Source organism: Limulus polyphemus, unplaced genomic scaffold, assembly GCF_000517525.1.
Source record: "Limulus polyphemus unplaced genomic scaffold, Limulus_polyphemus-2.1.2 Scaffold1238, whole genome shotgun sequence".
Lineage (NCBI taxonomy): Eukaryota > Metazoa > Arthropoda > Merostomata > Xiphosura > Limulidae > Limulus > Limulus polyphemus.
The window spans coordinates 147,790-160,858 of NW_013666848.1; the positions used below are offsets into that span (position 1 = coordinate 147,790).

The 13,069-nt window shown below is 32.4% G+C and overlaps 1 protein-coding gene across 1 annotated transcript in view; it reads left to right on the top strand.

Annotated features, from left to right (window-relative positions):
- LOC106462744 (H(+)/Cl(-) exchange transporter 7-like) overlaps window positions 1-13,069 on the top strand; it is a 172,582-nt gene that overhangs the window by 118,853 nt on the left and 40,660 nt on the right. Inside the window, exon 16 of the mRNA XM_022390078.1 lies at window positions 10,206-10,320. Coding sequence (XP_022245786.1) covers window positions 10,206-10,320 — 115 coding nt within the window. The remainder of the gene's footprint in view (window positions 1-10,205; window positions 10,321-13,069) is intronic.

Below are 13,069 nucleotides of genomic sequence, written 5' to 3' on the forward strand. Positions count from 1 at the left end.
CAACCAATAAAACCAACTTCGAAGAGCGATCTACTTCAAGTTTTGAAGTAAGAGTGGACGAAAATCCCACAATCTAAAATTGACGAGATGATTCTCACGATGCCCCAAAGGATCGACGAACTCCACGAAGTGAAAGGAAGATCTACTTGATATTAATTAAATTATAAATATATCATTTCATGTGAATGTGACTGAAAAATTTCATTTTTTCTGAAAAGGTGGTGTCTATTTATTTGTGACCACACTGTGTACATACTATATTGAAGGTTAGTAGTATCAAATCTATGGTTGGTCATATTGACTAAGCCTGTGTTGAGAGAGTTCAAATACAGGTTTCAGGGAACTCTGGTGTAATTATGTTGTAATGAAATAATTATTCATCTGAATATGTGTGCACAGTATTTAATGATAATAATGTGTACATCTTATTGAAATTTATTGCAGAAGTATCCTTTTTATTTTTCTGGTGTAAACATTTAAACTGTTATTTTCTTTTTATCCATCATTTACATATGCAATTACTTCTCCTTGAAAGATTTAACTTGTGTTAGGCTTTGCTCTTCTACATTACCAACTATTGTTGTAAATAAACATGAAGTTCAGTATTTTGTCACTTCTAGAGCACAGATATGAGCTTGATATGATTTTCATTGACTTTCAGCAATACACATGTATTTTAAACTTAATTCTTCCCACCTTTTGTTTGATTATATGGTAGGGAATTATATCTTCTGTTTGTGCTGATCCTCCTTTGTCACCTCAAACAGAATTTCCAATTCTTAGTTACTGAATGCTATAAGAACCAAAGCTTAAATGTATCAAAATAATTTTGTGAAAAATATGTATCTTATATATTGGAGGTTAGAGGAAATCAAGCATAATAGAAAACTGAAACAGCAGATGTCATTTGAAATGTAAAAGAAGAAATAGATCTTGAGCATTTGGTAAAGTTTTCTACCTGAAATAATATGTTTGACTCTGGTTTTTGAAGTAGAGTGACTGTGATAACCAAAATGGCAATAGCTTATAGTCTGTGAAGTTGTACTACAATTTCTACAGGAAAGAGAGGTAACAAATAACTATCTTAAACAAAGTCAGACTCGGGTCACAAGCCCTAAAGTGGACATAATTGTTGTCAATGTGTAAAATACTAAATGTGAATCAACCAGCAAGGGAAAAAAGCCACCAAAAATATCCAAGATCAAGTTATGTGGAAGAATAGTTTACAGTATATTTTCTTAGGACTAAAAGGAGGTGTAATATTAACAGAAGTGTTTTTATTAGCATCTTCAGCAAGATTGTCAACACATTTCTTTCCAGAACCCAAAGAAAACCAATTGTGCAACCAAAGTAACCCAGTTGAAAAAAACAAAAAAGTGGCATTCTCGATCTAAAGCAGGATGAGTACAGGAATAGGGTGATGATAAACCTTGAATATTGCTAAGGGAATTAGAAAGAATAAAAACTGAAGAATTCATGTTGAGTTCTAAGTTAATTCAGTGCAGAACAAGGGGAAAGACAAGTAAATCAACTGAAGGTATTGCAGTATGGTCACAAAAGCATTTTTAAGAGAAAGGACTGGAAAGCCTAAGTGATATTTCCGGCAAAGTGATCAAATGAACCATATGTAAGTTAAATAGATGTGCAATTTCACTAATGTTTTGAGAGGCAAATTGCATACCCAGCTCTACCCTTGGTGAAAGTCTACAAGTAAAAGTGAACTCTGTCCATAATGAGCCTTCTTTTTGTAGCTCTTGTAGTGCACTTTAAATATCTGACCTCAAAAGTTTTGCAGGTTTATTAAGGAGATTGCACTCCTCCATTTTTTTTCTGTTGAAAATACACAAATTGGCTAAAAATGAGCAAAATCTGTAAGGATTTTCATTAACATTCATCCTCCAAGAAAATTGTTGCAAGACAGGAAGTGAATCAGAGTGAGAAGGTGTAGAGCTTGAGTTGAGAAATTTGGCAGAAATGGCAAAACAGTTGCATGACTTCTTGTTCAAAGAAGCCCATTTCATAGTATAGATGTGGTTAAGAATTATACTGCCTGAATTTTGTACATTTATTGCATTGAATTTAATAATAAACCTGAAGTTTGCTTCTACAGAAAACTATATTCTATATGAAGAAGCAAGAAATATCCTACAAAATATTTTAATTATGAAATACTTCTCTAATTTGGGCTTAAGTAGTTATTCTAACCCTAGTATAAACTTGAAGTTAAATGGATTGAACCAGAAAAAAGCAGGAAACTTAAACAGCAGCAGTTATTATGGGAAACATGCCAAAATGCTGAAAATTTTATATACAGTCTTTGACAGTAAAATATTGTTGTGGTGTGAGTTTTATTCAAACTCAACTATTTACAATAAGTACTGCATAGGGTTTATTCTATAAAATATTTTAATTTTTCAATATATGAGAAAGTTTAATATGAATTGTGTGTACTTTTGGACTACTAAGCTACCATGCCAAATTTGGCCTGGATCGGTCAACTTGTTTAGGAGATGTGTCCACAGACAGAAAGTTTTCCTTGATATTGGATAGTAGCCATACAAGTATGACTTAATATGTATAGAACATATGTGAAGAGTGCCTGTAACCAAATTTTTTATACTCAACTCTGCCTTGCTTTGTTCACCAGAGCAAGATAAATAATGGCCGCATAAGGGTAAAAAGGTATTTGAGGGAGCAAAATAGAGAAAGCTGTCATGTAGAAATTTTATCTAGAGTTTAATCATAGAAATATCATAGAATAACCAAGAGGGAAGGAACCCATAATCTTTGATTTGATACTTGACCCCCAATGATAGAAACTGAGGTAAAGCTTGTCCTGGATAAAGTGTTAAATGGAGTTACCATCTTGATTTAATAATTTGTAGCCAAAAATGCCCAACAAATAATCACAATTGAGAGGATGTTCACCAACCACATTTTCCAAAGCAGTGGTTGGAATACATTTAAGAGCACTAAGATATTCAGTTGGCAGCTACCTGGAAAAAGTTAACTCTTCTTAAAGGAGAAGCGAGGAATATGCAACAGAGAATGCAGCTGTAGTCTAAATTTGAACACCTAAGATTAGTAAATGAGAGGAAAAATGGAACAATGAGCTACTTAAGAAGAACCAAAAACAGCACAAGGCAAGTCTAATTGAAGGACTTAATTTCAGTAAATTAAATTTGTGAGTATGCCACGTCAGGTAACTGTCCAAAATGACCCTGAGAGATCTTTTCAGCAAAGGACAATAGTTTATGATTGGTGAAAACAAAATGTTTTCATTTAATAATAAATAATGTGTCAGGTCAGGTGACTGTCAAAGTGACCATCAAATAGCATTTTCAAAGATCCTTCAAGTTAAAAACAATGATTTATTGTTGGTGAAAAATATTTTTCAGTAGTGGAAACCTCAATCATGGGCACATTTATAAAGTTTACTTAAGGTATTCTAAAGAGAAAAATAAACTATTCCAAAATTGTGTTACTTTCAGATAAAAAGTTTGTAATAAAAATACAAGGAAAAACCACCCTAGCTGAAATAGATTTATATATCAGATAATATGACATTGAATAAAGTAAGTCTTAAGTTTTGAACCATGAGAAGCCCCAGTAAGTTCAGAAGAAGTGGATAACCAAGCATCATTCACTTGAACACAGAAAGTTGCTCAACCAGCATAAATACATTTCTGCTAGCCAAGGCAATAAAATTTCCTGAGCATATCATCAATCCATGTGGTATTAAAAGAAGTCTTATTATCCATGAATGTAGCTATGGTAAAAACTATTGTTGGCCAGAACAATGAAGATGGATTCTTAAATTAGGACAATACTTCTGCCATGATAATATCTGTATTGATTTGGAGAGAAAGAGTTGTAGTAATCCAAAAATTAAGTGAGTTTTTCATTTCCTATGTGTTCAAAGTTTTAGCAGTACAAGATATTAGGGAGAGAGAGTAGAGACTTGGAAGATCAGTACTATATGAAATCAGTTGTTTTTTTATCAAGAGGACAAGTTCCATTGCATAAGCCCAAAAAGAAGTTAAAATTTATATATTGAGAAGAACATTCATTAGATTACAGAGACCTCTCCAGGAGCATTGTCACACTATGTCAAAGCAGTATTAAGTTTCACAAAGGTGAAACAAGAATTAATCTAGTCTACTGGATCTTCAGCAACGTCTTTGAGTGTTAAAGTAATATGATCAGTGATGGATGTGATAGGTTGTTTTCCCACTATATTGGAAAGCGATGTGGCTTACATATAACATTTCTCAAAAAAAGATGTATAAAAATCAATGTTCAAAAGCAGAAATCATTTGAAGAAGTAACTCAAACAGAATGAAAATGGTGGAAGAAAATCCAAACACACGAGATAGGAGAACATTTAGTGAGAGTTCCAGCAGCTTAAACACTTGCAATTTCTAATGTAATGCTTAAGCTTAGTAAAGTTGAGCTGATAAAGATTCACAGTTATCTGAGAGAAATATCTACTGAGAAGGCATTAAGCTTAATGGTGCACAGTAACAAATTGGTTGCATTGAGTGTTCCACTAGGTAACCTTCAAATAAGGTGTGGGAAAGGAACAAGTTGGCTTGAAAATAAGGTGAACAGTCTTGACCTTGATTCCTGCAAATGAAACAGTAAAACTAATCTCTAGAAGAGCATTAATCAGAAAGACATCTGCAGTTCTAGGAAAACTGACAGTAGTGTGACAGAGTTAGAGATACTACATGGAAAATGATCACTATCAAAAGTTTCTACATGTTTGGAAACTACATTAAGATTGAGGACAAAAGTTTGACAGAATGCAGATCTAAATAAGTTTGAGTTCTGGGGGAAGCGGGTGAAACAAGGTTAACCTAACTAAAATTGGGGCATGGATTATAGAAAAACTACTACTACTTTATTAAACAGAAATTCTAACAGCTTCTAACCCTATGGCAACCACGTGCTACAATTCCTAGTATGTAACGTCGCTCTCACCGTATTTTGTTCTATAAATAAAACTTGTGAATGAAATTGTTTAAAATTTGACAAGAACATTCCTAAAAATATGTAGTTTCAGAAAAATAAAGCATTTAATTTTTATTTTTCTACTATATCTCATATAAAAAATTAATGTAGTATTTGCACACTTTTGAATAATTCACCTGCAGGGTGATTTTTATATGAAGTAAAAAATTATTTTTTTTATCTTCCACTTTTCACATTTTATTTGTATAGTTTCTAGGACCTCATAAATGTATATCAAAATATTTTTAAGGTAAGCATTTGTATTATTTTCCATTTTCTCTACTATATTACTGACTATATCTACTATCATCAATATTCAGTGCAATGAAATTTTAAAAATGGAAATATGTACATACATTTCATGTCTTCATAGAAATCCACTAGAATAGTCATATTTTTCTTATATGCATAATTTTAAGTCTTTTCACATATAGTTTATTTTTAAATTTTCTTTCAAACACTTTATCTATTATCATTTATGCTCATACACTAATTGGTGCCGATAGTGCTTAAACACACTATTTTGTTTATAACCTTTCAAAATCCAGACAACAAGTTAAGTTTATAAAAATCATTGAACCATTCAAATATGATTTTTAAGACAAACTTAATACATAATTAACTAAAATATAAAAGTAAGACCTAAATACAGTTTAACTGCCTGTCTGACTATGGCATATTTAGGTAAGAAACCACTGTACATGCTATAGTCAATCAAGACAACAATATGAATGGCATCTACATGTACACTGTAAGAGAACTGCACACCAATTTCAAATTAACAGTATAGTAAAGTGTAAACTGAGCTCTTTCTAATGACTATATACACTTGTGTCAACTAATTAAACATACATTGTAAATCTCAAGGCAAAGTATAGAAGGAGTGTGTGGCAACCATCAAGGGTTGGATAATTTATATCTGTTTCCCAGACAATCCAGCTTGCTGATTTTAAATCTCACCTGACAATTAGGTCAAACATACATACTTAGTGTGTAGAACCACCTGTACATGCCAGCTTGTGTGTCTAAGAGAGAGAAACTGTGCTAATTTCGAGGATTTTCAAAGTAAGTGGATCACGTGACGTGAAAACTTCATTTTTAAATATTTTTTTGGAATCTTTTTTTGAAACAAAATAATTAAAACTTGGATAACATAAAGATTCAAATTATAACATACAATATAATATTAATTTCATTTCCATATATTGATAGTAAAGTAGTTTATTTAAATTTTGAATGTAATGCAGTGCCAAATGCAGAAAGTAATTTAAAAATGGGTTTGGGGGCCACAGAGCTAACGGGGATACCTCATGGATAAGGATGGGAGAAAAGGGATATCTTGTTTGACCAGACAGCACAGACTTCTGTGTTTCTGTAGCATATATTTCATGTCTACAAAATATTTGAAATTTTCTAAATTCTTATTTTGGAACATCCTAAAACTGGTTGATGGTGATGTACTAGAGTCAGATGGAGGTGTTACTTTTGTAGCTTTAACAGGTAAGGAACTTACCTACTGTTTAATAGGACAGTTATATTGTGTTTTACCTGACCTTATTTAAGGAGGATACCTTGTGACTATCATATGGAGCACAGACATTTCTGCATTCCATTGACCATTTTCTAATTAGTCAGCTGCAGAGAGAGTATGTATTGTGAATGCAATTTCAGTGCTTTTGCATCAGGTTCATTCTAACTTTTAAAGAAGATTGTTTGTTTCATGTTTGAGAGTACATATTGTTGCGTCATCGAGATCATGTGATTCTCACGCTCTCTCCTTTCTTGAATTAACCTGTACTTTGGCGAATGTTCTAGTTCTTACTAGATATAGGGTAGGCGGATATATATAAGAGGGGAATGTAATGTGTGTGTATAGATAGTGAGTAATTGAACTGCAGTCAGAAGTATTGTTGACGTTCGTTGATTAGCGTTTGTTTTAGCGCAATTGTTGAAGTTAAGTGTATCGGTAAAGTTATATTCGGAAAGAATAAACCAAGTTTATTAAGAAAGAACTTGTGTCGCTTAAGTTTCGTCAGAACGAAGTTACGGAAAATCAATTAACAAACTGAGACGTAACAATATGTTTACTAACAGTCTGGTTCTTTTTTTTACACTCATTTCTACCTGCTGATTGTGCACATTTCAGCTTCATTTCACTCTCAAATTGATTTAATGTGAATCTACTTTGATTCTAGTCACAGTGTATTATATTTTGTATTGTGAATGCAATTTCAGTGCTTTTGCATCAGGTTCATTCTAACTTTTAAAGAAGATTGTTTGTTTCATGTTTGAGAGTACATATGTTTACTAACAGTCTGGTTCTTTTTTTTTACACTCATTTCTACCTGCTGATTGTACACATTTCAGCTTCATTTCACTCTCAGATTGATTTAATATGAATCTACTTTGATTCTAGTCACAGTGTATTTTATTTTATTTCGATTTCCTTACTTCATCATGTTTTGTTTCTTTCATTTCACCTTTAACAAATTGCTGCCCCTGTCCCAAGATTCATGAACCTCTAGTTTTTGTGAAGATCAAGTGACTATGAGTTAGGCTTATCCTTGAATTGCCACATCATCATGAAATGAGGAGAAGATAATGAACATATTTAGAAGCCATCTCTGTAAACTGAAAATGTTTATGAACAGCTCGTGAAGCTACAATAATTCCTTTACAATAACTTATCAGCCTGTGTACTGCCATTTATAACTTCCATAACAAAGATCCTCCTTGTAGGTGACACAGAATTAGTCTTGGTACATTGATCAACCAGACTTCAATAAACAGTCAGTGGGCTGTTTTGGAGGAGAGAGAGAGAGAAGTTTACTTGCTTCAACAATAGTGACTCTATGTACAGCTTCAATATGTTCTGATTCTCTTGCCTTGAGACATTTGGGGCACTACCAAAATTCAGCATTATGAAGTCCACCAAGCCAAAGAACTTGTGGTACATTTGGCATAAGTGTGAGGTCTGCGTGTATATCCCATTTTATTTACATCTCTGTTAGCATAAAATTTGTTTTCCAGAATGCATCTCAGAGTTTTCATCAGCCCTTTGTCCAAATTAATAAGGTTAACACAGATATTTTATATTGCATTAAACCTGTATATGTAATGAAGTTATTAAGCATATACTTTTATTTTTCTTATATATTAAATTATTGGTGTGAAAGTTTTATTAAAAAGTGTACAAGTTAGCATGGAATTTAGAATTTGAAAAATTGTAGAAACATTAATACTGGTATGCCTTTATATAAAGTTTTTCAGTACATATACTTTTGTAGATTATTTGGATAATTTCCTCTCTGTTAAGCCTTAAATTTTACTTTGTGAATAAAGAAATTCTCTTTCGGACAAGTGCATTTTTGTATCTTCCATGTACTTTATGAAGAATTCATAAGTTTTTGATTGGTTCATTTAAATACATCCAAACTTATGCCCATTTAAATGAATTGAAACTTGTAAACAAAAAAGTTTCTTAACTTTCATTTGCTAGGCCACAGAAAGGTGAGGGCAAAGAACCTTAAAACAATTTCAGAAAAATTAAAAATGGTTTCAGAATTTCATCATTGCTTTGTACTGGTTCTTAAAATATTTCTATAGTTAGGTGGATCTGTTTTTTTATTTTGTTTATAGTGTAAATTTTATTATAAATTTTTGCCAAGGCTTATTACTGTGGTCATAACAATTTTCCATTTCTCATCAGTCTAACCTTGGTAGAGCTTGACCTTTGACTCTTTTGAATTGGTTAGTTGTGTCAATTGCCCTTTGATTTAGTTATGCGATGTAGTTAACTCGTGCCTTTCCATTCCTGCCCTGTTTTTTCAAATGTTTAGAATGTGCAAGTACTTTATGTAGATAATTTTATTTTTCTGCAAGATCACTGTTGTGTATGTTTGTATGTAATCACCTTAGATATACATACTAGGTGTAGGCCAGAAATCCTATTTTATATGCATTTGAGATATAAAGTGTAATAATGCAAAATTCTGGTTGAATTAACACAAAATGTGGACCTCATTGAATTTTTGTCGTATTTTAAAGAATCCTGATATCTCAGCATAAATGAGGTTCGATAACTGACAAGTCTGCAATTGATCCAATTTAGGTTTTGATTGAGATAATAGTAGATATTCTTTATGTTTAGGCCTGGTATGACCTAGTTGTTAGGGCACTTGACTTGCAACCTACAGGTTGTGAGTTTGAATCCAATAACCAAACATGTTTGCCCTTTCAGCTGTGGGGACATTATAATGTGACAGTCACTCCCACTTTTCATTAGTTATATTGTAGTCCAAGAGTTAGCAGTAGATGATGGTGACTAGCTGTCTTCCCTCTAATCTATCACTTTTAAAGTTGATCAGCTAAAGCAGATAGCCCTTGAAAAAGCTTTGCACAAACTTCAATAAAAACCTTTGTGTTTGCTAAAATTATGAAACATATTTTCAATAATAAATAAGAAACCATATCCACACTTCTAGTAACTGGACATTCGGTTGAGAGAGACAAGAAGAATTTTAAAGTAATAATTATGTAAAATTATCTTTATATATATCTGTTTTGATGAGGAAATGTTTTGCAAAGATATTTATACAATATAACACACTTTTCACCATTTTGTGCATGCAAAGTTACAAATAGTGATTGAGGACAAGGTTACTAAACAGTATATGCAGATTAACCAATATGTATATGTACACTCCCATAAGGCCCCAACTCAGAGGGGGGTGCCAACCACTGGAGGGGAAAAAAATACCCGAATGAAATTGGAGAATTAGGCAAATATGACAATTAGAACTAGCTCAAATGTTGTGATGCTTATAGGCTGTTTATCACATGCTTTGACTAGATTTTAGGGGGGGTGGAAAACTTCTTCATACACAGGGCCCCAAAATTCTTCATTGCAGATTAAAGTATTGCAGTAGACTGCTTGAATTTTTGTTAATAAGACAACTGTACAAACTTATTTGTGGCTAGAAAAACCATTGTAGGGTTTTAAGAATGTCATGATTAAAAAATAGATAGCAGTGATATTCCATGACATCTTGTTACTTATTTTTGCTTGAAACGTTTTATTGCTTCTCTAGGTTTGGTGTTTCCCACTGTTAGTTTTCAGTAGTTAAATTGTTTGCAAGTCATATTAGTTACTGTTTTTGTGATTCTGTCCTAATTATAGATGTATTTTTCAGTGAAGTGATGAGTCATCCAGTAACAACTTTCTGTACAGTGGAGAAAGTTGGTCGAATAGTGGAAACGTTAACATCAGAGCCTCACAATGGTTTTCCAGTAGTTGACAGTGATGAGGTAGTGGAACTTCCTTTACCTTTATTTTCAGATTTTTAGCTATGATTGCATAATAATTGGTTAAATGTAAAAATGTTTTGAGTTTCTTTCTTTATCATTTCATATTTTGGATTCAAATTTGCTCTTATTATGAAAATGAGAGTAATATCACTAAGTTGGAAAACTTAATGGAGAGATTTGTTGTTGTTTTTATTACACAGGCCTGCAATGGTTTTTACTGTTATGAAATTTTTACATATTTTACCATAATTCTTGTACATTGAATCTGAAAATGATATCCTTTTTTCTCCATCACGTACAGATATTTCACAAAATGTCATATGTACTTTTACATAAGTGAATCATTTTCATTGAAATTGGGTCACATTTTGTTATGCTTTAACTGTTGACCAATTATAACATGAGAGTCTTATCGATCATTCTAGAACCCACGAGAAATACACCGCTAGTATATAAAGAGTTAACATGCTGCATGATGTGTCATTTCTGGATATTATTTGTTTGTGCATGCACTTTGACATTATTTTTTCTTTCCAATATTATTCATTTGTTGCTATGTCAACAATAGGTTGTGTAAATGACCCAAACATATTCTGTTATATTTGTGGTAGATTTGTAAAGAAACAAAAGCAAAACATTACAGAATTCGTCAAAAAAATGTGTTATGAGTATTTTGGAATAAAGCTTGGGAACAAATCATGGGCTCCACACAAAGTTTGCACCATTTGTGTCGAAAAGCTGAGCCAATGGACTAAAGATAAGAAAAAGTCTTTGCCTTTTGGAATTCCAATGGTTTGATGTGAGCCCAAAAACCATGGAATGACTGCTATTTTTGCTCATGTAACATGCAAGGCTACAATACTTGAAATAAAAAGGAAATTTCTTATCCGAACCTACAGTCTGCTTTAAGACCTGTTGGTCATGGACCTGATGTACCTGTACCTACTCCACTGGAAACTCTTGATACAGTGTCATCTGATTCTGAAACTCATGTCAATAGAAATGATGATAGGGATTGTTTTCAACCTGAAATATCTTGTTAACCACAACTTTTCACACAAGGTGAACTTAATGAATCGATGAGAGATTTGAGCCTTCCAAAGGATTCTTCAGAGATTTTGGGGTCCAAACTTCAGGCTAAGAATTTACTTTCTCCAGGGACCTCATTTTACTGGTACAGAAATCATGATAAAGAGTTTATACCATAATTTTCATAAGAAGGTTCACTGGTTTATTTAAACAATTTGGTGAATTAATACCAATGTGAGGAGCTGCAGTATATTAACCAAGTGAGTGTTAATTGTTCATTGATTTCTCCAAAAGAAGTCTAAAAGGTGTTCTCCTTCACAGTAGTAACATATATGCATCTATAACTATTGCTCATTTGGTTCACTGGAAGGAAACATACAAAAATCTCAAACTTCTTCTTGATAAGGTCAAATGGAAAGAACATGGTTGGCTAGTTTGTGGAGACGTAAAAGTCTTTTGTATGTTGTTGGATCAACAATCTAGTTAAACAAAGATTCTATGTTTTTTGTGTGAATAGGACAGCAGAGCACAAACTCAGCACTAGATAAAGAAGCAATGGCCACCACACAGAGTCACTCTGATACCAGGATCGAAAAGCATTGAACATAAAAGTTTGGTTGACACAAAGAAAGTCCTATTACCTCCACTTCTCAGAAAACTGGATTTGATGAATCAGTTTGTGAAGGCCTTAGACAAAGATGGTGACTGTTTCAAGTATTTATGTGGGCAATTCCCAGCTCTTTCAGAAGTGAAACTTAAAGAAGGGATTTTTGTTGGGCCTCAGATTAGGAAATTGACTTCAGATGAACAGTTCGAAAGGACAATGAAGAAAGTTGAAAAAGAAGTGTGGATTACCTTTAAAGATATTTTATTCACTACCCCCTCCAATAAGTAAAAAATTTAACGTAAATAACTCACTATAAAATTGTCATTGCTCAGAAAAACCATAATTTTTTTATAGCTTTCAATTTTGTTTGGTTGCAGAGCCATCAAATAGAAAATCAGACCCCTCTTGTCACATTCCCTCTTTCAGGATTTGTTAATAGTTCTCTCTTATGTTTAATTCTATATTGTCTATAATCAATAGAAAGCCAAGGTTTTCATCTATCAAGTGACGTATCATATTCCGTTGTGTTCTGAAGAGAGAATTGTCAATTTCTCTTTTAGTATAAACTTTGTTCCCACAGGAAAGATAACAGTTAGCTTGGATGAATTTGTAACAATTTTTGTTGCATAGTTAAAAAGCCAGAAAAATTTTAATAGAGGAAATTGTCTGCTTTTCACATGTTATTATTCTATGTTCTTTGATGCATTATTTAATTAATAAAAAAATATTTTGTGCATTACTATCATTAGTATAAAATGGATGGTTAAGTATCATCAACAGTTGACTGCAAAAAAAAGACGATGGGTAAGTAACTTATTTCTTGTTTTTCATGTAAAATGTAAAAATAGGTTAGATTAGGTAAAATAAATAATAATAATAATATAATAAACAAAATTTCACGAGGCATGCACACGAGCAGCTTGGAGTAACTCGTGGGTAATGTAATTTGATAACATAATGTGAGCTACACATTCCCCAAATGATTTATAACTTATGATGGTGTGAATAGTAGTTAGACATGGTTCAAAGGCAATAAAACAATAAACTTTAATTATAAATATATGTATGCTGTTATGAGTTTAAAGCTACTTAGGATAAATGAATATAATTTCA